Source organism: Mytilus edulis, chromosome 2 (genome assembly GCF_963676685.1).
Source record: "Mytilus edulis chromosome 2, xbMytEdul2.2, whole genome shotgun sequence".
Classification (NCBI taxonomy): domain Eukaryota; kingdom Metazoa; phylum Mollusca; class Bivalvia; order Mytilida; family Mytilidae; genus Mytilus; species Mytilus edulis.
This window is the reverse complement of record NC_092345.1, coordinates 3071796-3099005: the sequence shown is the minus strand read 5'-3', so window position 1 is coordinate 3099005 and position 27210 is coordinate 3071796. Positions and strand designations below refer to the sequence as shown.

The 27210-nt window shown below is 32.0% G+C and overlaps 1 protein-coding gene across 1 annotated transcript; it reads left to right on the top strand.

Moving 5' to 3' along the window:
- Positions 1–1842: 1842 nt before the first annotated feature.
- LOC139510073 (rab-like protein 6) lies at positions 1843–26146 on the top strand. Its single transcript, XM_071296304.1, has 15 exons — positions 1843–1989; positions 3489–3643; positions 4201–4307; positions 5685–5810; positions 6503–6597; positions 7381–7521; positions 13533–13638; positions 14996–15099; positions 15451–15569; positions 17711–17953; positions 18990–19128; positions 22860–23418; positions 24007–24049; positions 25029–25093; positions 25858–26146. Exons 2-15 carry the CDS (start codon positions 3520–3522, stop codon positions 26008–26010), a joined length of 2124 nt encoding a protein of 707 aa, XP_071152405.1. The 5' UTR covers positions 1843–1989; positions 3489–3519; the 3' UTR covers positions 26011–26146.
- The last annotated feature ends 1064 nt before the right edge of the window (positions 26147–27210 follow it).

The following is a 27210-nucleotide window of genomic DNA, read 5'->3' as shown; positions in this document are numbered from 1 at the left end:
TTCATGCGCATTTGCTATATCCCACCTTCAGCATTATGTAAATGTATGCATGTGTCGGTTATGAAAGCTCAGAGAGCTTATGTTTATTTGTTATGTAACATGCCAACTATAAATAAAGCTTTGAATTGAATTGAACAGGTACAGTAACTTTATACGGAATTCATACCATAGTATTTCTTATATCACGAGAAATTTATGCATGTGTCGGTTATGAAAGCTCAGAGAGCTTATGTTTATTTGTTATGTAACATGCCAACTATAAATAAAGCTTTGAATTGAATTGAACAGGTACAGTAACTGTATACGGAATTCATACCATAGTATTTCTTATATCACGAGGAATTCATACCATAGTATTTCTTATATCACGAGAAACCCGACGGTGTCTTTATAAAAAGAGAACATGAGATGTGGTATGATTGCCAATACAAGAAACCAAAATGACACAGAAATTAACAACTATAGGTCACCGTACGGTCTTCATCGATGAGCAACGCCCATACCGCATAGTCAGATATAAAAGACCCCGAAATGACAATGTAAAACAATTCAAATTCAAATTAATGTGTTTTTGTTGTCGGATGAACTCCGATCAACTCCTTACTTTTTGTGAGTGATATGATTGATATATTTGGTACATGGGATCCATGAAAGGTCTACACGTCTCTTACACACGGTTCTTCCTCGACCGCATGTCGGCAATCAGTGATAAATGATTACTAACTTTTTTAGTAATAGGAAAACTCTATTTGGTATGTGCCGCAACAGACCCAGTTTGAATATATGCGTTTGTTTCACAGGCGCTATGAGGAATGTGCTGCCTTTGTTCTACATCATTTTTCGTGGTTTTTTTCCGAGTCTGAATTAAATTATTTTCACTTAATTAATTGATTATGATATTTATTCATATACGACAATACAATTACAAAAATGTACCTTAGATGGTTTGGGACCTGTCACCAGAGTATATATGAGGGCCTGGAGAGGGGTCCTTAACTTCTCTAATTTCTTTAAAAATAGAGTTTTTTAGTTGCGGATCCAGAACTTTACATAGGGGGGGCTGATAGACCCTAAAAGGGGGGCTCCAGTCATGCTCTAGTGATAAGATAAGATAAGAAATTTTATTTCAAGTCGGGTTACATTAAATACAAACATAAGCTCTGTAGAGCTTTTTGCCGACAGTGATTTCCTATATATAAAAACAGAAACTTGTATGTACACTATACATTTAAAATTATAAAATGGATAAAAGTAATATCTTATCAGTTGTTGAAATTTCTCTTAGCAAAGGAAAGTGAAAGGAACTACTAATCTGTACTAGTAATTGGTTAAATTTATGGACTAGTATGGTTTCATAATTAGTTTAAATATATGTAATTAAAATCTAAAATGGTAAGGGATACGAATAAAAAAGAAACTTGTAAAAATTAGTTTTGATTCCTGTTTCGGCACCAATTCTATTTTTCTCTGATTCATTATTTTCAAAGTTAAGGCCCATATGCATATCCAGGGGGTGGGGTGGGGGGCTTAGGGCCCGCCCCCTTTTGTGGGAAAAATTATGTTGATTCAATAGGGAATCAATGAATTGGAGACCCCCCCCCTCAGTCAGTGGGCCCCCTTACAAAACTGAAGTTCTGAATATCCGCCACAGAGGCCATTATCATGATTATTCTATATTCTATTTTGGTCAACCATATATGTATATGTCTCTGCTAGGACTTAACATTATAGTTACTATAAGGTTCTGGGGTTTGGGTTTATTATAGTTTGATTAATTGCTTTCTTCATTATTTATGAGAGCGTTGCAAAATCGGAAAAAGGCCGGAACATTGCCCGGTTTGTATTACTTATTATCTATTCAATTGAACTTCCGGGGATGATTTTCTGGTCCAATTTTTAATTAATTTTGCTATCATATTGCCTCATTTATTGTCCTTTGTATGATTGTAGAGACTGAACATATGCGTCCAAGAAAGACTGTAAATTTCTGTAAGAAATATATATTTATTGTTTGCAATTTTGACAAGTCAAAGGCAAGAGTTGTGAGATCTTTTCTGCAACATCAACGACTTTTCAGTTTGACAACCACAGGCACTTGTTTCTATCCATAGGAAGGTCGACTATCCATATAAATAGAAGACAGTGAGTTATGAACATACATGTATACATGTGAAGATTTGAAAAAGTCGATAACAATTAGGAGGAAAATTTAATGAAAATGCTATAGGCAATACCCCAGAATCATTAAAAAACACTATTTTCCTAATTCAAAAGATAACATCTCATGCAATGACAATGTCATGATTGTACTGTTGTAAAAATAAAGTTATCATCAAAACACAACAAATGGGTCAACACCGTAGGGATCGCCCTGGAAGGCCACAGTTTAGTGATACTTATATAAAGTATTGTGCATTTATCATATATGAAGACCCTTCCCCTTAATCTGCCCCTGTGATAATAAGTATGTCTGAACCAGTGACGAATCTATAACAGATGTTTAAAATCTATTTGATCACCAGTGATGGCAATACAAGGCTGTAAATGTAAATGCTCTTTTGTTCCGACATTGGAAAGTTCCGGGCAGAACTTATTAACTAGTTACTTTGTTCTTCCTCTGGTTTAAAAGTTCCACCGGAACAAAGTGACTAATTGAAAAGTTCCAATGGAACATATCTACTAGTAAGAAAGTTCCTTTTTGCCAAATTAGTCAAAACCGGAACTAACAAACATGCCCAAAAGTTCCAACAGAACTTATCAACCAGTCACAAAGTTCCATTTTGAGAATTGATGCAAAGACCCACACGAGGAAGGGGGTATTCTTCCCTCTCTTGAGGGTACTATGAATACTAAATTTGCATGATAATGCAACTTATTCTGTTTTATGTAAGATATGAAATACAACTTAAATTTTGCTGGGGGAGCTTGTTCTTCCCGCTCAGTACATCGAAATTTAAATACATTGTCATTATTTCCCCCAAAATAAAGTTCCATGCCCCTTTTTTCATATTTGTCCCCAAAGAAACCCCTTTCAGTGCGTTTGGTATTCTTGTAAGATTTGCTCTTACATGTATACATGTATATACTGATACTCATTCTGCCCCCTCTTTCTATAAAAAGGATGAAATATGGTAAATTTGGAACGATGTACAAATGTAACTTGTTGTTCTGTTCCGCCAGAACTATTCAACTATCTACACTGTTCCGGGACTTTTCAACAAGCTACTTTTTTCGGAACTTTTCGACTGCACTGGAAATAAAACAACTAGTTGGAAAGTTCGTCCATCAGAACAAAAATGACTAGTTGAAATGTTCCGCTGGAACAAATTAACTGACGGAACATAGTGGCTGTTACATTTTGTACATAAACACACTCTGTACATGTATATATATTTGGTCTAAATAACAGCCTGAAATCTACAAATTAAAAAGAGACCCAGTTATTTTTTGTTTATTCACTACTATGATCTATCTGACTGCATTTTCAGGGTAGGACTACAATGAAATGACTGGTAGAGTATGTCCTTGTTTAGAAAGTTACTTGGGAATCAGGATGGAGGTGGACAGAAGGCACCCCCATCTGGTCTTCAGACTATGGGAGTACAGCTACAGAGGAGGTTTGCTAGAGGAGTCCAGTATAACAGTAGGTAGCAGGAATTTCTTGAAATGTTATAACATGAGTCCTAGGACTAAGCTGAGCATTTTTAAATATAAGACTATACAGTCATTGTGTCTTTTTTTATCATTAAAATATTTTTGTTGGGGAACCATCTGACCAATATAACGTACTGTTCCACAAAATATAAATTTTGATATGAAAATGAGAAGCAATGACATGATTTCCAATGAGACTTCTTTCCGCAAGGGACCCAATGACACAGAAATTAACAACTATAGATCACCATACTGCCCTCAACAATGAGCAAAGGCCATACCACACAGTCAGCTTTAAGAGGCCCTGAAAAGACAGATGTCAGCCAATTTAAACAAGAAAACTAAAGGCCTAACTTATGTACAAAATGATAGACTGGTATATTTGCAGAGTTTGCTCAACCACGAAAATATTATTAAATGCTTTTTCTCAATCAGCTAGAATTGATTACATTTGTATCATGAAAGTAAATGAATTATTGCATCTCTATTTCATAGTGAAAGTTCATTGTATATTTATGTTCTGATAAAAGTTTCTTACTCTTTTAGTGAAAATAGTGATTCGAGGAGACAGAAATGTTGGGAAATCATGTTTATTTCATAGATTACAAGGTCACAAGTTTAAAGAAGAATACATTCCTACAGAAGAAATTCAGGTATTTATAAAAAATGAGTTGAATTTAAATGTACTGTGATAGTACTTTTATTCGTGGGGTACCAATTTTCGTGGTTTTTGTGGACGACTTTATCTACGAATTTAAGTGTCCAACGAAATAAAACAACCATTGTCCAAATCAAGACATGGAAAGATCCCCATGAAGGTTTGACTACTGATAATATCTAGAGAATATGTTGAATATCCTCGAATCTGAGAATACTTTGATAGCAGTCACAGAACTACAACTGCATGCAGGATTATACCCATTTAATCTTTGGTAACCTAAGCTGTACAACTTTTGATCTTTTAATTTTCATAAAAAAAAATTTTTTCGATGAAAGTCGGATTTCCGGTATTGATATGCCAGAATGATAAAGTATTCATTTTATATCCTAATAGTTCTCGTACATATGGGAAAAGATAATTTCATGCTGGGCTTGATTTTGATCAGAATTATTTGACAATTCAAGATACGTTTATAGCATTTGTTTATGATACTTATTTCTTTAGGTGACATGTTTATGGCCTAATTAACACCTTTGATGGTCCTTAATCTGTTGATCACTTTATCTTGGATTGATTAGTGTTGTCACTACGATTTGCACGGGTCAATGTTTACTTTGCAATGTCCTTCAATCCAGACTATTTGTAACATTCGTTTCAAAAGGCTTTAATTTTTCAATTATTTTTTTTATAAAAAAAACTAAAATCCACGAATTTAAAAACCCACGAACATGAAAATATTGCTCAAACCACGAAAATTGTTATTACAAATTAAAGTACTTTCACAGTATGCAAATGAAACCAGATGTACATGTATATTAAAAGTTTCTGAATGTGTGAATATCCTGTTACTTATATGAATCAATTCACTGAAAATGTATTTGTAAAGTGTGTATGAATATAATAGGTGATTAAATAAACTGATCAATGACTGCTCCAGTTCATTATTTTGAGTGTGTTCAAGAAAAAAAATCTGTTTGAATTGCACTTTTCCAAATAGATGTTAGAAACACCATGCAAACAAAACAGTTTACAGAAAATAGACATACAGACAGAAATTGCAATAGGGCCATCATCAATGAACAAACACTAAAACACTCTGAACTGTTATTCTTTCAGGTCAATTCTTTTAGCAAAGTGAAATTAAAGTAATCTTGAATTCAGATAAGATTAAGATAAGGCTTTGCTCATTGTTGAAGGCCGTACGGTGACCTATAGTTGTTAATGTCTGTGTCATTTTGGTCTTTTGTGGATAGTTGTCTCATTGGCAATCATACCACATCTTCTTTTTTATAAGTACTATAAAAGATTGACTTTGATTTATATCTACGGAATCAGAATGTTACGAACTTATTTTCTTTGTATTAATTAGGTTTGCAATATACAATGGAACTATAAAACAACGGATGATGTAGTAAAGGTCGAAATTTGGGATGTGGTAGATAAAGGCAAAAAGAAAAAGAAACCTGAAGGACTTAAAATGGATAACTCAGTCAAGGTGAAGTAAATTGTACTGTTTTAATTATAATTATCATCAATGATATTGTAAGATACTGTACATCTTTAATATTTAAATCTTAATGTCTAAGAAATTCAGTAGATCAAGTTGAACGTCACTCAACATCCAACAATCTCTGCGAAGTTGTTTTTTGTGAAAAATTTGGTGCACTAGAAAGAAACAGGAAATAACATTTATAATGTACCTTAAATTATTTAATTTGCAGTAAGTTGTAAATATTAAAAATGTTGGTAATCTAGTCATTTTCAAGCTGCAATATTCCACAAAAATGTGCATTTTGTTTATGAAAAAAAAATCATCAGTTTATTACAGTGTATTATAATGATACATGTAACTACCAAGCTGTTGTTTATAAATCTAATTGCTTGTGAAATCTTTTAATCATACATACAATTCCCTGGACTATTTTAGTTGTTTGTTTGCTATTAAAAACCAATTTTCAGAGGGAATGGGAAATATAGTGGATCAAAAGGTCCCCCAACCGTTTAAAAAATATTCTAGGCAAATAAAATCCTTCACAAAAGTTGTCCAAGTGACAACATCAAATTCTCAGCTTATCAGCTCCATAATAAAAGACCAATCCAATTCAGTTTTGTCAGTTCACTTCTTTATAAAAAAAAAACCTTTTTGTTCAGAAGCAGTTGTTGATGAAACATTTTGTATTACTTTAGGATGCTCCTGATGAGCCATGTTTGGATGCAGAGTTTATGGATGTGTATAAAGGAAGTCACGGTGTTATATTGATGTATGACATAACTAAACAATGGTAAGTAAACTGTTAAGTCTATTTTACAATAAGTCCAAATAAAGTTTATAGACTAGAATGGAGTTATTCCACAATCCACACAGTCTGTTCATGTAAGGTAATAAACTTTTACAACATATAGCAGCTCAATTCAATGTTTAATCTGAAAAGTTTTGGATTATAAGAAACAAGTTTTGAAAGGATTTTTGGTATTATTTTTCTGCTACTATGCTAAAGACCAAAATAGTGTATTGACTATACAACACAATGTATATGACAATGAACTCTTGAACTTTTTATGCCCTGTATGCAATAGTAGAGTGGCATTATGTTTTCATTTATAAACTTCTGTCGTTTATACATCCTTCAAAACTGTATCAGGTAAATGTGTATGTTAAGAGTGGTGGCATCAACTTGAAATTTAGTACACATGTTCATTATGCAGTGAACTGTTTGATAAATAAGCCAAACTTATGCTTTGTCCAAGATTTCAAAGGTCACTGAACATGGGAATGTGAAAATGTGCGAGCTGGGACACATATTTTTTTTTTTTAATTTGTTGTAATTTTCTGACATCAAATCTGAAAGGTTATGGTATGGTTGTTATGAATGCTCTATTTAAATCTGAAAGGTTATGGTATGGTTGTTATGAATGCTCTATTTAAATCTGAAAGGTTATGGTATGGTTGTTATGAATGCTCTATTTAAATCTGAAAGGTTATGGTATGGTTGTTATGAATGCTCTATTTAAATCTGAAAGGTTATTGTATGGTTGTTATGAATGCTCTATTTACTTGTTTACAGGACATTTACTTATGTAGAGAGGGAGATGGAGAAGGTACCAGCACATATCCCAGTGTTAGTTCTAGGTAACCATAGGGACATGGGACATCATCGGACCGTCACGGAAGATAAAGCTCGCTATTACTGCCAGCATTATGACAGGTTAATATTCTTTAAGAAATGATCAAAAATATACCACAGATATTTTCACAAACTTGTGTCTTGTTCAGTTTGTGTGGGGATAATATTCACACAAGTTGTTGATTTGTCCATTACTTCTGTAGGGCACATATCATTTCTGTGAGGGTAAATAAACACTGTAACTATGAAGAAGAATTTGCCATTTGACTGCATGAATTTTTGTTGTTGACTAGTTGAAAGTTTTATAAATTACCATAAACAAGTTTTCTTTTTAGGTCCCTTTTGGTTATACAGTCGATTCCACTTAATTGCATACCGCTTAATAGCATAATTCGGTTAATTGCATACTTTTCTCCTGCACAAAACCATTTCCCATTCATCTAATGTTAAATTGTACGGTTATATGCATAGCCCCACAAGTGGCATTTCGGTTAATTGCATAGAAAATAATCGCCAGCTAGATATGCTTAGTTAAAACTGACGAGATTTTTGACCGGAAACAGCAATTTGGTAAGTATATTTTTCTTGAATGCATCATAATTTTTATATTATTTCAGATTTACTTCTGTGTTATTTAAATAAAGTTTTAACACAGTTTCTTTCGTGTTTATATGATTATAAAAAATGCCTCGATGTGTACACAGGTAAAGTTTCCCATATTCTATTTTAAGCCTTGAGGTCATAAAAATGTCAATCAGCTGATTGTTGTAAAAACACAACCATTTTATGATCTTCTATCTCAAAAGGTGTTAATTATTGATTGCATTTCAAACATTGTTCATAGATCACCTTTTGGGTGTATTTTTAAAACAATAACGCTTGCTAATTATCGATCATTATCCAATGTGCAATCTCGTAATTTGGCTAGGGGTGATCTTCATTTATGTGAAATATTACAGGGCATTTATATATGGTTGAAAAATTTCATACATCAATCTTTTATTTTTAATATTTTTTTAAAAGAACATTAACTTAAAATTATTATATTTTTTCACTTTCAACACTCGTGTCCAGCAAATAACCCTTAACCCTTGCAGGGCCCCATTACCTGTTAACTGCTTTGCATATAAGAAACTAACAAGGTCAAAGTAACAGTGTTACATCACTGTGCAATCGGTAAATACTGCATATTAAAGGCAGTTCATTACACATTTATTGTATCAAATGATTATAAACTGTGTAGCATTGTTTAACAGTTTGTTTAAATCAAAGAGTAACAATATAATTTGTACATCCGGGTCATAGAAACAAATCTATTTTTAGAACAATTTTATTTTCGTATCTCAGGTAAAGGAAAAGTCGGTACATAAATAAACTAAAACTAAATGTGTTTATAAACTTTATTGAAATAATAAACAATGAAATAAAATGCATGACACTAGACAAATAACTTTTATTAGAATAAATAATCATTCAATATGTTGTAAGTGAATTATGGACGTTCATCTTTCTTCAGGATTTCCTTTACTGATCTGCACTATCGATGTTATTTGACTCCGTATTTTGGCATTTCGGATATAAGCATACTCCGCTTTATTGCATAATTTCTTCTGACAAATAGGCTATGCAAATAACCGGAATGTACTGTACATGTATAGCCCTGAATGTTTCTATGTATTTTTTTTCATCTCTGTCTTTCAAATACTTGCGTGTTCCTAATGGAAGTTTATTAAAGAAAAGTGATCCAGGCACAAAAATTATGTAGTTTGATTTTCATTTCACACATTTTTCTATACAGTTTGTAATTATCATAAATCTATTTTTTTTAAGAAAATTTGGAATTTATGTTTCCGAGTTATGGGGTTTCATTCATTTAAAAAATTGAGATTTTCCAGTTTACGGACAAAACCTTTAAAGTGCTTTGAGCAGTTTTCATTAAACTTTGGTGCCTGGTTTATATCTATTAAGATAGCCTCCCATTAGTTTTTCATAAATTTATGATATGACATTTAGAAGTTATTTAACTTTCTTAGAAAACATGATGGGCAAGATTTCAGCTTAATATTTTTATGTACTAGATTGCAGAAAGCCTGATGGTTCAGACCACCATTAGTATTTTGACAATGTAATGATTTCATTTTCAGACCAGAGGGTCGGGTGAAGTGAGATATGCTGAATGGTCTATGTGTTATGACTTTGGTCTCAGACATATCTCTGTGTTAACAGTTTATTATATTTATTGGTTTCTGTTTTCAGACCAGAAGGTTCGGGTGAAGTGAGGTATGCTGAATGGTCTATGTGTAATGACTTTGGTCTCAGACATATCTCTGTGTTAACAGTTTATTATATTTATTGGTTTCTGTTTTCAGACCAGAAGGTTCGGGTGAAGTGAGGTATGCTGAATCTTCTATGTGTAATGCCTTTGGTCTCAGACATATCTCTGTGTCAACAGTTTATTATATTTAATGTTTTCTGTTTCAAACCTGAGGGTTCGGGTGAAGTGAGGTATGCTGAATCGTCTATGTGTAATGCCTTTGGTCTCAGACATATCTCTGTGTCAACAGTTTATTATATTTAATGTTTTCTGTTTCAAACCTGAGGGTTCGGGTGAAGTGAGGTATGCTGAATCGTCTATGTGTAATGCCTTTGGTCTCAGACATATCTCTGTGTCAACAGTTTATTATATTTAATGTTTTCTGTTTCAAACCTGAGGGTTCGGGTGAAGTGAGGTATGCTGAATTGTCTATGTGTTATGACTTTGGTCTCAGACATCTCTGTGTCAACAGTTTATTATATTTAATGATTTCTGTTTTCAGACCAGAGGGTTCGGGTGAAGTGAGGTATGCTGAATCGTCTATGTGTAATGACTTTGGTCTGAGACATATCTACAGTACGCCCAGAGAGTATGTAATCGCGAACTCTAATCACCGATTTCCGAGTGTAGCGGTGTGACACCGCGAATCACGGATTATACTCCCAATTTCCTCCAAAGATTCTCTCCCAACACCGCGTGGCTGTTTATTGGTTTATTGCCCATCGGATGTACTGAAAATTAATGACGCGTGACAACATCATCGGATTAGCCAGATTTATTACCTTTGTACATTTAATCGATCTTGATTGCACCTGTGTGCTTTAACATACGTTATTTAAATGTCCTTTCATTGTCAGATAAAAGTGTGACATTTTTATTTAAAATAAGATAATTATTCTTGTATGTATATGCCCATGTCATTTTCATATGACATACAACGTACAAACGTATAAAAATACGAATAAAACACTTATTTTGTATTTTCATTATAGTCCGATCAGGTCATAATTTTTGTTTTTTCAACAAAGACGATTTTACCATAATTAGCACCTTTTATGACCTACTCAGTGAGCAATATTCGGTTCATTAATAGTTCAATATTATATAATTAATATCAACTGGCTTAAAACAAAATGATGTTTTTTACGGTAATATGTCTAATCTAAATTAAACCCAAGAGTTAATTTACAGATCAACAAGTGAACTCTGTTACTTTCAATTTATTTTGAAATGTAAAATATTATGTTTCACTACCTCGGTAGATTACCAACTTGAAATATTTGAATTTAAAAAAGAAACTGTAAGGGAGCGACCATTTGATTTTTATGGGGGGGCTAGGATGAAAAATGTTGTCCTGCATTTTTTTTAGCTGTAATCTCTGTCCTGCCTTTTTATTTTTCACTCTGTTCGGTCCTGCCTTTTTTTTAGTTTATCCTGACTTTTTTTTTACCTAAATTGTCGTCCTGACTTTTTTTTTTTTGCAAGTGTCTCATCCTGACTTTTTTTTTACTCAAAACTCCTGTCCTGCCTATTTTTTTCAAATTTCATCCTAGCCCCCCCCCCATAAAAATCAAATGGTAGCTCCCTAAAGTGACAAATAGTTTTGTATGCAATGTGGCAGCTCTATATTCATAAATACTGAGATACATTCGCCGCCCAGACACAACACTTTAATCACAACCTTTAAATATTTAATTATATGGAGAAAAAAATCATGTGTTTTTTATCCATTATGATCTGTTATTGATCTTTAATTATTTAAAATAAAATTGGATTGGCGCAATCCGTATTTTACTGCTCGTTAAAAGTCCTCGGCGAAATATAAAAAGAAGTATTTCAACAATTATAAAATAGAATATTTAAATGAAATTATATCGTGTTCTACAAGAAAGAAATATGTAAAAAAAAATGTGGATCAGATTTTTACGATCGACAAATTTTCACAGAGGATCTCTACCAACGCCCATCAGGAACTGAACGACATGCATCCTGTTTTCATCTACCATTAATATTTAGTGTTGACTATGGACGTATAAATAATGTCAGGTTTTATGTCCTCTGTTGACTGAGAAACGTAAGAATAAAAGGCTGATGTTGGTTAATTCAGAAAAGGAATACAATTTAGAATCTGGTTAATCAATTGTAAAAGAACCTTCTAGAGCCTCAATCTTAACGCACACAAATTTATGTCAATCATAATTACAAAGCAAGTTTAAACCTTGAATGAATTTTCCCACGGTCATCCAGAAAGGTCACCTGAGTTTACTGTTACATGATACTATTTTCCGCCAAATAAAAATCTCGTGGACAAAATTGATGTCACTATTTTTAGCATTCAATATTGTGAGCAAAGTCAAGTTCAAGTTCAACTACGCACTGTTGGTCACTGAGATGCGTATCGTCTTCCCACGGCAATTAATTGCTTTAAAAATATTAAAGATCACTGTTCTAAATACAACACAAAAGTTTACATTCATTGTGTGTAAATGAATATTATGCAACGACGAGTTGATGCAGCTATAGAAGTATTCCTGTTGTAGCCGAAATGTATTATTTATCCTAAAGTAATGCTAACAAATCGTGAAGAGAAAATGCAGTAGACTTATTAAGCATAAGGAATGGTGAAAAGTATTTTCTTTTTTTCTTGCATATACAAGTTTTAAGACACGTAATTTTCTTTCTTTCTCACATTTTATACCTTCAGCGTTAATTTCCGTTTATTTTCACGCAAGTATGTCTCTTTTCGTAAGTTATATAAATTACCGATAAAAAAAACCCGAGGTCATAATCAAGTATAGATTTTTTTTTTATAAAACTTTAATGCAATTGAAAGCATTAACAACAACCTTTTGCTTTTTAAAACTTTTATTTTGTAATCGTAAAATGGAAATGACGTAGACTTATTAGCATAACAGATAGTGAATAATATTTTCTTTTTTACTTGTATAAAAAACTTTGAGACGGGTCACTTTTCTTTAAACTACCCTAATATATTCAGCGTTAGTCTCCGTTTATTGTTACACAATAGTATCTCTTTTAGTAAATTAAATATTTATTTACTGATAAAAAACGGAAGTCAAAATCAAATATACTTGTTTTTAAAAATTGATTTAAATGTACAGAGTAATTAAAAGAATTAACAACAACGTTTTGATTTTGATTTTAATCTTTCATTTTTTTCAAGCAATCAGATATAAGCTGATAATCAATAGACAGGAAATACAATTGTTTAATTACATTAGAAATCTCGCATACCTTGACTGTCGCGTGCCGGCATAGATCAGAAGGATTAGGGCAATTAATTACCTGGTGTGACACCGCGTCACTCCAGACTGGGAGAGATGTCGCTAATACAATAAACAAAAGGTAACGGATTTACGCGGAAGTCGGAGGGAATACTCCCAAATTTCTCCGAGAATTTAGGGAGTGATGTCGGAGTTTCCTGGTGTCACACCAGGAAAAAACTCGGTGTATGGAGTTTGGGATGGCTTTCGCGAAAAATTGTACTGTATGTGTCAACAGTTTGTTATATTTAATGGTCTCTGTTTTCAGACCAGAGGGTTCTGGTGAAGTGAGGTATGCTGAATCGTCTATGTGTAATGAATTTGGACTGAGAAATATCTCTGTGTCAACAGTTTGTTATATTTAATGGTCTCTGTTTTCAGACCAGAGGGTTCGGGTGAAGTGAGGTATGCTGAATGGTCTATGTGTAATGACTTTGGTCTGAGACATATCTCTGTGTCAACAGTTTATTTTATTTAAAGATTTCTGTTTTCAGACCAGAGGGTTCGGGTGAAGTGAGGTATGCTGAATCGTCTATGTGTAATGGATTTGGTCTGAGATATATGCACAAGTTCTTCAATTTGCCTTATCTACAACTCCAGGTACAGTTTCCCTTTGAAGACTTTCACAAATTATCTTACTTAATTGTTGAGTTTATAAAATTGCTTAAATCCATTTCATGTTGAACAGATGGTTTAATTGGCAATTATACCGTTTAAGTCTCCATATTATATATTTATCTATTTATGAACTTTTGTTGTAATATAAAAGTTAGAGAATGTGGTTTGATTGCTATTGGGATACCTCTACACCAGAGATCTAATGAAGAAGAAGTAAACAACTATAATCAGTAAAAATTAGAAAATAAACTATTTAATTAAAGTTATTTCTAGAGTGTATGAAGTCCACACCAATGTGAATATAATAAAATTAAAAAGAATAGATTCACAGCTAATTGTCTCAATGGGTGTCATATCTCATGTATTGTATCAAAAAACTCTTCAACTGTATTAAGGCTGTTTGATTTAGCTATTAATCTACACAGTCTCTCAGGCTTTTAATGGTTCCAATGGTTCTACAGAGCAGCATTTATTTTTTAAGAAGCTAAAAAAGATTGGGAAACACAACAACACCCTTATATAAGGTCACTAACTTACAAATCAACAAAAGAATTTAAAAAAAATAAGACAAGTCATGTAAAACTTTGAATATTTTGAAGAAGGATACCAAATATCTATTCATGAAATGGTTTACTCTTACAAATTGCATCTTCACTAGCCAAGGGTTACAATCAACTACCATTCTCTCCACCCTTGGCAGATTGAGATAAAATTTTGGAGACACATCTAAGGATTTTTATTGGTTGCAGACTTGCAGTCGAAACTCACTGCATCCAATCAAAAAGCGCCTAAAACATGATCATGTGTAAATGTAGAAAGTGTTTGTAAACAATTGCCATGTGTTTATTGTGCAACAAGTCTTTACATCCCTAAACATACGACTATATTTAGTGACAACTTGAATGTTTTTGATTAACTAATAGAAGTTCCTGTGTATGTTTCATGCACAAATGCATGGATGTTGACGTATATTTTTGTTTCTGGCTTTACCAAGTATGTAGAATCTAGACGCTACCGTGTTTTACCTCCAAATTGAAGAGTTCAAGTGCTAACATTGGTCAAGAATAATGTATTCAGAATTGGTGTGACTTTGATCTTCCAATAGAAGGCACAACATTGTTTTCACAAATGTTGGCTTAATCTGCCACGGGTGTAGAGAACGGGAGTGAATGGTAACCCTTGGCTAGCAAAGATGACAAATTGTGACTTGGATAGAGAGTAGTCTCATTGGCATTTATACCACATGTTCTTATATTTAAGAAATAGATAACAGGCCACAACCATAAGAGACAGATTATTTAAGTAATGTTATATTATGAAACAAAATACTATATTGTAGAGAGAATCGTTATTGAAACAGCTAGAGGTTAATTCAGAAGACTTTAGATCAACTGTAGAAGAATTAGATATCCATGAAGAATCAGAAGAACAAAATTATGATGTGTAAGTTTGGGTTGACAGAAATTGCATACTAGCTATGTATAGTAAACAAACATTTATAATGTGTGGTGTAACATATAGATGCATAGATGCTCCACTGTGTATTTTTTCAAAGTTTTCATACTAATTTTAAACCATAATAATGCTGTGAACTACTATAACATATGTATACCCTCTAATTGTGAATCATTATGAGTTTGTGAACAGAAACTTATACTTTCTATTGACTTTAAATTAAAAGTAAAACTTGAAGGATATAAAGAGTATGGTTATCTGTACAATGATAATTGCACTACTTAATTGAATTTAGCTTATCCAACTAATAAATGCTATATCATGTACATTTTTATTCAGGTTCATTGACAATTTAAGCAATAAAAGAAGACAGCAGCAAGACAAATTTTCAGGGTCAGCTACATCAGAGTCAGATCTTAAACAAGAGGTTATCATAGAGAACTCTTCAGCCACTGGAGGTAAGAACATTGTACAAGTGAGATTTTTACAGAGTCTGCCCTAACACAAGAAGATTATAATGGAGATACAAAAATTTAACTGATGTTGATGTTACAGTGTGATACCTTCTAATCTTCATGTGAAACTATCTACTAAGTTTTGTGTATTTTTACGTAAAAAGGTCTTGATTTGATGAATTTTCATATGGCCAGTTTTGTCTACATGAGAAAGAAAGTATTATTTTCTGTAATATAGCCATAGTTGCAAATTTCATTTTATCTTTGATAGAATTTAAGGAGATGTGGGTTATATACAAATCAGTTAGAACACAAGAAGACAGAGTCTTTAACAATAAGCATGTGACTCATACAATATGTTTACTTCTAAATCTTCCTCAGTTCTAGAAGTGCATATATTTCAGTAAATTAGGTATAAAAAATATTTGTCATAATATGTTGTCAAAATAAATTAAAAAAAATATTTTGTGAGAATTTAATGTAATTTTACAGTATTTAAGAAGAATGATTATCATGATTATTAAATAATTTTACAGATAACTTAAAAAAAAAAAAGAGGATCTAAAATAATGATCAGTGTGATAGCTGTATTTAAGGACATTTTGACATTTTATATTTATGTTTTCGCACTATAACTTTAGTTTAAGTAAATAGAAATCTATGAAATTTTGACACAAGGTTTATAACCACAAAAGGAAGGTTGGGATTGATTTTGTGAGTTTAGGAATAAGGGGCCATAAATGGGCCCAAATAAGCATTATTCTTGGTTTTTGCACAATAACTTTAGTATAAGTAAATAGAAATCAATGAAATTTAAACACAAGGTTTATGACCACAAAAGGAAGGTTGGAATTGATTATGGGAGTTATGGTCCTAACAGTTTAGGAATTAGGGGCCAAAAAGGGGCCCAAATAAGCATTTTTCTTGGTTTTCGCACCATAACTTTTGTACAAGTAAATAGAAATTTATGAAATTTAAACACAAGGTTTATGACCATCAAAGGCAGGTTGGGATTGATTTTGGGAGTTTTGGTCCCAACAGTTTAGGAATAAGGGGCCCAAAGGGTCCAAAATTAAACTTAGTTTGATTTTGACAAAAATTGAATCCTTGGGGTTCTTTGATATGCTGAATCTAAAAATGTACTTACATTTTTGATTATTGGCCCAGTTTTCAAGTTGGTCCAAATCGGGGTCTAAAATTAAACTTTGTTTGATTTCATCAAAAATTGAATGATTGGGGTTCTTTGATATGCCAAATCTAACTTTGTATGTAGATTCTTAATTTTTGGTCCCGTTTTCAAATTGGTCTACATTAAAGTCCAAAGGGTCCAAAATTAAACTTAACAAAAATTGAATTCTTGGGGTTCTTTGATATGCTGAATCTAAACATGTATTTAGATTTTTGATTATTGGCCCAGTTTTCAAGTTGGTCCAAATCAGGTTCCAAAATTATTATATTGAGTATTGTGCAATAGCAAGAAATTTTCAATTGCACAGTATTCAGTAATAGCAAGAAATTTTCAATTGCACAGTATTGCACAATAGCAAGAAATATCTAATTGCACAATATTGCGCAATAGCAAGAAATTTTCAATTGGAGTTATCTTTCTTTGTCCAGAATAGTAGTTGAATCAACTTAAATCATTGTTTTATACAATATACAATGTATATTCACTTTTACTACCAACTGATAAATTAAAACAATCTTTACCATTCAGTGATAACAAGCACTTTTTTTACATTTTAATATTTTATGATGTATTTAAATGAGTAGTTATTGTTGCAAACTCCATTAGAAATTTGAATTGAGATCTGTTTTGGAATAAGGGAAAGGGGGATGTGAAAAAAAAATTGGGGGGGGGGGGGGGTGTTCAATTTTTCTCATTTCAGATTTCATAAATAAAAAGAAAATTTCTTCAAACATTTTTTTGAGAGATTAATATTCAACAGCATAGTGAATTGCTCAAAGGCAAAAATAATTTTAAAGTTCATTAGACCACATTCATTCTGTGTAAGAAACCTATGCTGTGTCAACTATTTAATCACAATCCAAATTTAGAGCTGAATCCAGCTTAAATGTTGTGTCCTGCAGAGCATCTGGTTACATTTTTTTGATAATTATCATATAATTGATGTTTCTTTCAGTGCCAAAATCATTATCTATGCCTGCTTTACAACAGACAACTATTTCTAATAAATCTGAATCAAAAACACCAACAAACCAGGAACCAGTTCCTCCTATTAGTTCACCAGATGAAAAACCATCAAAACAAGTCAAATCACCAGATCAACCTCCAGCCAAACCAACAGAACCAGAGCAAAAAACTGGTTTCTTCTCCAGACTTTTTAAAAGTAAAGAAACTCATGTGGAGAAAAAAGATGTAAAAGGTAATTACAAATAGTACAACTTTTGTCAAATTCTATATCGTCATTGGGCTTCTAAAATGTTGTATATTACAAATTTTTCAAGAAAAAAATATCTCACAAACAGGCTTTGAAAAATTTGGCAAAATGCATGCTTCCAAAATGTTGTATATGAACTTGAACATTTTTGTAAATAGCAGTGAAATGAAAACTTTGACATTTCTGGATTATCCAAGAACTTAAATTATTTTCACAGAAATAAAGAAATGTACAATTATTTTTTTTCCCAGAGCCATTCTACAACGATTTTCAAGTTTTCATACAACATTTTGGAAGCAAACTTTTCAAACAACTGACATTGGCAATTATGTAATATGTCTTATTTCACACATTTTGATGGGTCTAACTGTATGCTATTTTGTGATACGAAAGATTTCCTCCCGCCGAGACCATTGGTGTCAAAAAGTATTTTTAGCCAAAAAAGTCATATACGACATTTTAGAAGCCCAGCGACGATATCATTTGAATACTTTTTACTGATTAGCATGATTATTTATCATAATAAAGGTAAAGCTACCTTATTATGAAGAACATGTGATGATAGCATACATTTCAGAATTCAAGCTTCTCAATGCTTCAACTTCATACATTATTTGACTTTTTTAAAATCTTTTGATTTAAGTATCACTGATGAGTCCTTTGTAGACTAAAGGCACATCTTACATACAAAATTTTAATCCTGGTATCTATAATGAGTTTATATACATATTATCTTTCTATGATTGCTGAGTGTAAATTTTCTTTTGAATAAATAAATGGTTTTACAGTGTATTTATTGTTATGAGGTTAATAATTTCAATCTCCAGGTTTTGTCAGCAAAATATATCCCATCTAAGAAAATATATGTATATAGTATTTAGTTTACATTTGGTGTTTCATCGAATAATTTCCCTGGTAATCAGGTGACTAATTTATATACATACTTAACCAAATGATGAAGGTTGAGTAAAAACAGCAAATAAGATATTTTTAGATGAAAAACAAACTTTTGGTGTTTCAGAAACAATAAAGGAGGATGATCCAGTTACAGATGTGGATGAGTTCATTCCAGATGGAGGGGCTATTGATGCTAGCTTCTTGGATGATTCCAAAGACACTAAGGATAATGGAAAGAGTAAAAATGTGGAAGAAAGTGATAGGTATTGTGTTAAAATTGATTAGTTATTATAGTTTCTTTCATCAATATCTTTAATGCAAATTTTTACAGAAAATTTTTGTTCAGATTCTTTTTGCTCTGGTCTCATTGAATTTTTTAGCTCACCTGGCCCGAAGGGCCAAGTGAGCTTTTCCCATCACTTTGCGTCCGGCGTCCGGCGTCCTGCGTCCGTCGTCCGTCGTCGTTAACTTTTACAAAAATCTTCTCCTCTGAAACTACTGGGCCAAATCAAACCAAACTTGGCCACAATCATCATTGGGGTATCTAGTTTAAAAAATGTGTGGCGTGACCTGGTCAACCAACCAAGATGGCCGCCACGGCTAAAAGTAGAACATAGGGGTAAAATGCAGTTTTTGGCTTATAACTCAAAAACCAAAGCATTTAGAGCAAATCTGACATGGGGTAAAAATGTTTATCAGGTCAAGATCTATCTGCCCTGAAATTTTCAGATAAATCGGTCAATCAGTTGTTGGGTTGCTGCCCCTGAATTGGTAATTTTGAAGAAATTTTGCTGTTTTTGGTTATTATCTTGAATATTATTATAGTTAGAGATAAACTGTAAACAGCAATAATGTTCAGCAAAGTAAGATCTACAAATAAGTCAACATGACCAAAATGGTCAGTTGACCCGTTTAGGAGTTATTGCCCTTTATAGTCAATTTTTAACCATTTTTCGTTAATTAAAGTAATCTTTTACAAAAATCTTCTCCTCTGAAACTACTTGGCCAAATTAATCCAAACTTGGCCACAATCATCTTTTGGGTATCTAGTTTAAAAAATGTGTGGCGTGACCTGGTCAACCAACCAAGATGGCCGCCACGGCTAAAAATAGAACAAAGGGGTAAAATGCAGTTTTTGGCTTATAACTCAAAAACCAAAGCATTTTGAGGAAATCTGACATGGGATAAAAATGTTTATCAGGTCAAGATCTATCTGCCTTAAAATTTTCAGATGAATCGGTCAATCGGTTGTTGGGTTGCTGCCCCTGAATTGGTAATTTTGAGGAAATTTTGCTGTTTTTGGTTATTATCTTGAATATTATTATAGATAGAGATAAACTGTAAACAGCAATAATGTTCAGCAAAGTAAGATCTACAAATAAGTCAACATGACCAAAATGGTCAGTTGACCCGTTTAGGAGTTATTGCCCTTTATAGTCAATTTTTAACCATTTTTCGTAAATTAAAGTAATCTTTTACAAAAATCTTCTCCTCTGAAACTACTTGGCCAAATTAATCCAAACTTGGCCACAATCATCTTTGGGGTATCTAGTTTAAAAAATGTGTGGCGTGACCTGGTCAACCAACCAAGATGGCCGCCACCGCTAAAAATAGAACATAGGGGTAAAATGCAGTTTTTGGCTTATAACTCAAAAACCAAAGCATTTTGAGGAAATCTGACATGGGATAAAAATGTTTATCAGGTCAAGAACTATCTGCCCTGAAATTTTCAGATGAATCGGTCAATCGGTTGTTGGGTTGCTGCCCCTGAATTGGTAATTTTGAGGAAATTTTGCTGTTTTTGGTTATTATCTTGAATATTATTATAGATAGAGATAAATTGTAAACAGCAATAATGTTCAGCAAAGTAAGATCTACAAATAAGTCAACATGACCAAAATGGTCAGTTGACCCGTTTAGGAGTTATTGCCCTTTATAGTCAATCTTTAACCATTTTTCATAAATCTTAAGTAATCTTTTACAAAATCTCCACTGAAACTACTAGGCCACAATCATCTTTGAGGTATCTAGTTTGAAAAATGTGTCCGATGACCTGGCCATTCAACCAAGATGGCCGCCACGGCTAAAAATAGAACATAGGGGTAAAATGCAGTTTTTTGCTTATAACTATGAAACCAAAGCATCTAGAGCAAATCTGACAAGAAGTTAAATTGTTAATCAAGTCAATATCTATCTGCCCTGAATTTTTCAGATGAATTGGACAACTGGTCGTTGGGTTGCTGCCCTCCAATTGGTAATTTTTAAAGAAATTTTGCCGTTTTTGGTTATCTTGAATACTATTATAGATAGCGATAAACTGTAAACAGCAATAGTGTTCAGCAAAGTAAGATCTACAAATAAGTCAACATGACCTAAATGGTCAATTGACCCCTTAAGGAGTTATTGCCCTTTATAGTCAATTTTTAACAATTTTCATTAATTTGGTAAATTTATGTAAATTTTTACCAAATATAGTTCTCTGTTACTAATGGGCAAAGTTCATGATAGATATAATTGTAAGAAGCAAAATCGTTCAGTAAAGTAAGAACTTCAAACACATCACCATCACCAAAATACAATTTTGTCATGAATCCATTTGTGTCCTTTGTTTAATATGCACATAGACCAAGGTGAGCGACACAGGCTCTTTAGAGCCTCTAGTTTAATATTCTTTACATACTTCACTTCTTTGTCTTTCTTTCCCTCTGAAACAAATTATTTGCAGATTTTAGAATTCACTTTTTTAAAAATACAAAAACAAATACATGTACATAAAATGAAATGATGGTCAAGTTTGATATTCACTGATGCCCAAATTGCATTTTTGAAACACTTAAATTGACCCCAACTGGTTCTGCATGATAACATAAGTTAGTTATGAGCTAAGATCTGAACTTTTGTATTATAACAACCATCAAATGCAGTTTAAGATGTTTTTTTACTGTAACTACATGTAGTGCTAGAGTTATGCCCCTTGAAGTAAGTAATGAGTTGTAACCTGTGAGGACTACCTGGAACTGTTGTTCATCATTTCCTGTTTTACCACGCTTGGAATTTTTAATATGTTGAATATAATAATATTTATCATCCCACACTTATCTCAAGTGCTACTGAGCAGGATGACCTCATATTGATCAGCTGCTTGACAAATATACACAGATACCTACTTATTATTAACTGATATTTTCAATTTTCCAAGAAATATAATTTTTGTCATACTTTCTTTAAGTACTACAACATTTTCAATTTATTAAGAAATAGAATTTTGTTCACACTTTCTGTAAAGGGGCACTAGCTGTCAAATTTGTTTTCACCGATTTGACTCATATTTGATTTATAACAATGTAAAACATTTATCCAAATTATAAAAAGTCTAAAATAATCAATTTACAGGCATATGCTTGATAATATAACGCCATCTAATTAACTATCGAGTTTGACCTCTAATTACTTACAATGGCCATATAAGCAATATAAACATAAATATAGATATAAATGAAAACTGGATTGTGCAATTGGAATATTCTAGGTCTGTGTAATTTATATTTAAGATTCAAAATATATGTTAATCATCATTTTTAACTGTTTAAGAATGTATTTTTGTGGATTGAATCAGTCAATTAAATGATTTACCAGTGTTTCACTTTCAATGTTGACATTTTTTTCCTTTAAATAACTGATCAAGCACAATTCATGCCTATCCATCTCAAGCTAAGGGGCTAAATTGAAGTTCACATGAATATGGATTCAATGAGGTCGAATTATTCACTTGCAAGTGAATAAGTCATCATCAATGTTTCTTAGCTTATTTTGACAAAATTGAACAATACTGGCTGCTAAAAATGAATGTTTTGTTTTTTTCACTATTACACTTTCATTAATGATTGAACATAAAAAGTCATATTATATATTTTTTATATATCTTGTAGCTAGTGCCCCTTTAAGTAGCACAACAGTTGTAGCCATTATTTGATAATGTTTTTTCTTTCCATAGTGAGGACGAAGGTAATCCAATGGTTGCAGGATTCCAAGATGATTTAGACTCTGATGATAATTTTATTCCTACACAACTTGCAAGTGATGATAGTGACTCAGATCATGATAATATGCAGACTCAGTCTAAATCAAACATTCAAAGGAAACAGAGTACTGATTCAGATGTAAATCATTTTGATAACTCTGAATCAAACGCTAAAGAGATTGAGAGTGATGACTCTGATCATAACATTCCCGTAACTAAGGATGAATCAGACATTGATGATAATCCCATCACTCAGGTAACAGTCGCTGCAGACAATTCCGACGTAGAAGACAATGTGAACAGTCATGTGTTAGTTACTGATGACGTGTCAGACATTGAAGATAATTTGGACAGTCATGTGACTGTTGCCATTGATCAGGATATTAGTGACGATGACACTGTAAATAAAGACCAGGAAATCAGTAATGGGACAGAAAATTTAACTACTACAGCTGACCAACGACTTAGAAGTGATTCTGATCTTGGACAGCAACCTGATTTTGGTGATTGGCTAGATACTTTAGAAAGTAAAGTAAGTATGGGATGTAGAGGAAAAACATTTTTGTGCAAACTACTAAATCCTGATTATATAAATGGGAGACTTTTCAACATAGTTAGTTTAAGTTTTCAGCTGCATAACTTGATTGACACTGACTGTGCAGAATCTCTGTACATCTTTTTATCAATATATTCTAATGTGTCAATGGATATATAGACAGTACATACTCAAAAACATGCAAGATAATTTGCAGACAGAGTCTTTGTAAAATGAGAAAGTAAGGCCTACACAACTTGGATAAAAATTGAAGCGTAGAACATACATATATTCAAATCATTGCTTATACTGTATCAAGTGTTGAATAATTCTGATGAGGCATATAGAAAAGTTTTAACAGACAGACACACTGAATCTTAACTAGTGTTAAAAAAAAAAAATTGCTTGCAAAGTGTACTTTGAACTAGAAAATATTGATACACATGTGCAAATGCAAAATTGATTTTGATACCAAATTTATCAAAAACAAACACACTTTAAATTGCTTGAGCTGCAGAATAATTGATGAATAGTCAGGGATGGAAAGATTTTATTTAAAATAGTAATTATTTTTTTTCATTACAGAATAAAAAGGATGCAAAACCAAGCCATGTTTCAAAAGAAAAAAGTGAGTATAATGATATTAACTGGTGTAATACTATGTGGATTAAAAAAATTATATTATGATTTTAAAATGATGAAAATGTTCCAAGCTCCAATCAAAACATTTTTTACTTTAACTGTGCTGGTTATGTTGTTATCCCCAGCAGGACATGTTGTGGGGGACAGAAATATCTGTAAGAAACTTATATCAAAGGTTTATGTCAGCAATATTTGGACAAGTTTGAAACAATTAGTGCCAAACAAATAATTCTAAAAGAGTTATATCCCTTTAAAAAATGATTATATGGAAAAAAAAACATTGGAAGCTGTCTAAGATGTACAATTTTTTTATTGTTATTAATTTTATATCAAAGATTTATATAAGTAATGTCTAAGATGCTTTTGAAATCAATGCCGATAAAAAAATTCTCAACAAGTAAAGCCACCTTGAAATACTAACTATATTTAATGAATGGCTATTATTTATTTTGAATTTATTGAACCATAAAATTAATTTTTGACACTTCACATTGAATAATCCGCGAAGCGGATTATGTAAAATGTGAAGAGTCAAAAATTAATTTTATGGGTCAATAAATTCAAAATAAATTATTGCCATTCATTATAAATAAATTTTTATTAAAACTAAGGCTAAAAGAACTTTTTATAGAATTTACATTAACAATAACAACGTACACACATGTTGGGGTATGAATACACGACGTCAGAGTGGGCGTGTCGCCATAAAAATTGACAACATTGAAAATAAAACTAATACTTTTAACCAATCAGAAGACAGTAAATACACCAAATTTATTTATTAGAAATTGCATTGTATTAACTCTCAAACTTTCAATTCTCTACTATATTTTAAAAAGTTTTTAAGTAACTAAAAAATCATTTCTTTAGTTATTGCCTTTGGATAGATAAAATATGTGCAATTCAGGGGATTGGAATTAGTGATTGTTTTTATTTCAATTTAATCGATCAATGATCTGTTTTAGTTGATGTACCTGGTACTGATGCAATAAAGAAAAAGAAAAAGAAGAAAAGAGACAAAGAAGAAACGGTAAAGCAAAAATTATTGTTTTTGTAGTTATAAATTCTATCCATGCTGGTCCTGTCTTTCTAAAATTGTTGTTGTTGACGTCATCATCAACTTAATTTTGCTATTTTTGACTGAAATGACATTTGATAGGCTACTGTAGCAAGTGCTGTATACTTTCAGTAGCAGCACTGAAGTGACTTATCTCTGCCAAGGACTTAAAGGAACACCTTTAATAATTTGACCAGAGGTCAATAGATATAGAAGTTAGATGGACACATGACAACAAACCATTCTACTGATTGCTTGACCATCAACTCAAATGAACATTTTGTTCCATCGGTCAAAGTCCCATAATTTTCTCATGACAACACATGATGACAAATAATCCTACCAACTGTAAAATTCAATTCAAACAATATGTCAAAGAGGAATATTGGCGGGACAAAAGAAGGCATTTACGTCCTCCGCTATTTTCAAATATTATCATTAAAAATAGATATAACCTTGAAATGTATTGTGGATTCATTTAATTTTGTGAGTACAATGTACCAATTTTCAGGGAATAAAGAGATCCTACATGTTCGTGGATATATAATTTCGTGGTTTTGCCTTAGTTTGCATACAAGCCAATAGAAAGTTTGTCATTCTTTAAACATTTAATTTCATGGTTCATCTGTACCCATGAAATCCATAAACATTTGGTATCTAACAAAAAATAATGAATCCACAGAAATATGTTACAATCCATGAAAACCTATGTTTATCAAATGTTCTGTCATTTTCAGGTTGATGATGACAAGAAAAAAAGTAAAAAGAAAGACAAAAGTAAAACAAAAAAAGAAAAAAAGAAGAAAAAGAAAGATTCAGATGAAGAAGATTTAGAAAGTTTTTTAAATGATGTTCCTTCCCAACCAAGTGGTGATTATGATGAATTGTGATGAATGGTTACACGGTTTTTAAGTGTAGTAAAATTAATTATGTCAATTAAATGAAAGAAGCTTGTTTTGTATATGCTCAAAAGAGAGAATGCTACTACTAGAATAATTTGTGAAGAATATACTATGTATTAACAATCAATTTGGCGGCTACATAAAATTATACATCACATGAGATCTCAATTTTTGAATTCCTTCATTTGTATGCAGATTTTCCTGAAATATCAATTATTAATGTCATGTTTTTGTCATAAATGACGTAAAATAATACATCTAATGAGATCTCATACTTTACATTTTTAAATTCCTTTATTTGAACTTTTAGATTCTTTGGTAACCATGTACTTGCCTATGTTAATGGCTTATCTTATGATAAATCCTGCTTGCCTACTTATTTTAAGATTATTTTAATTTTTTCCTGAGTTTGGTTGTTATTTGAAATTTTTATAATAAGACTTCCATTATATATATATATTACATTTGTACTAGTTAAAATAGTTGTAATAAAAATAGCAATTAGAATTGGGATAAACCACTACACTGCAATAGCTATATTCTAACTATTTTATTACTTTGCTTCTGAATGTTTACCAGAGGGTTTGAGTTAATGGAAAAAAAAAAAAACATGAATGTTTGTTTTTTATGTATACAATTTATTGAGGTCAATCTATAACATGATCATCGCCAATAGACTGGATCAAGACTTAAACCCTTACCATGTTGTTGTTATACTATATTTTATTATACTACGGTGGGTACATTTCACCTACCTTTGTCAATATACATGTATATATTTAGCATATAAATATGTGTATATATATAAAACAGTATCCTTTTTTTTGCCCATACAATAAACAATAATAGTATTGTACTTTTATATGTTCATGACCATGTGACTTATGCACCAAAATGGTTGTTAGATTTCGACTTACCAATAAATGTAATATTGGTTTACTTAATTCCTATGCACTTTAAGTGATATTTTGAATGGAACAAATTGAAATGTTCAAATCTAACCTGCAACCTTGCAATGCTTGGCAAAATCTTCAGACCTGACGTGTCTATCAAAGTCACTTTTAAATTTGTTTTAAAACTACTATTTTATACTTGCTGAAAAGTAACCTGGTAACCTGAGGGTAATTTTGCATGAGATGTTGTGAGATCAAAGAGGTTCTTTTCTGGAGCCCCAAATTTTTATGCAGG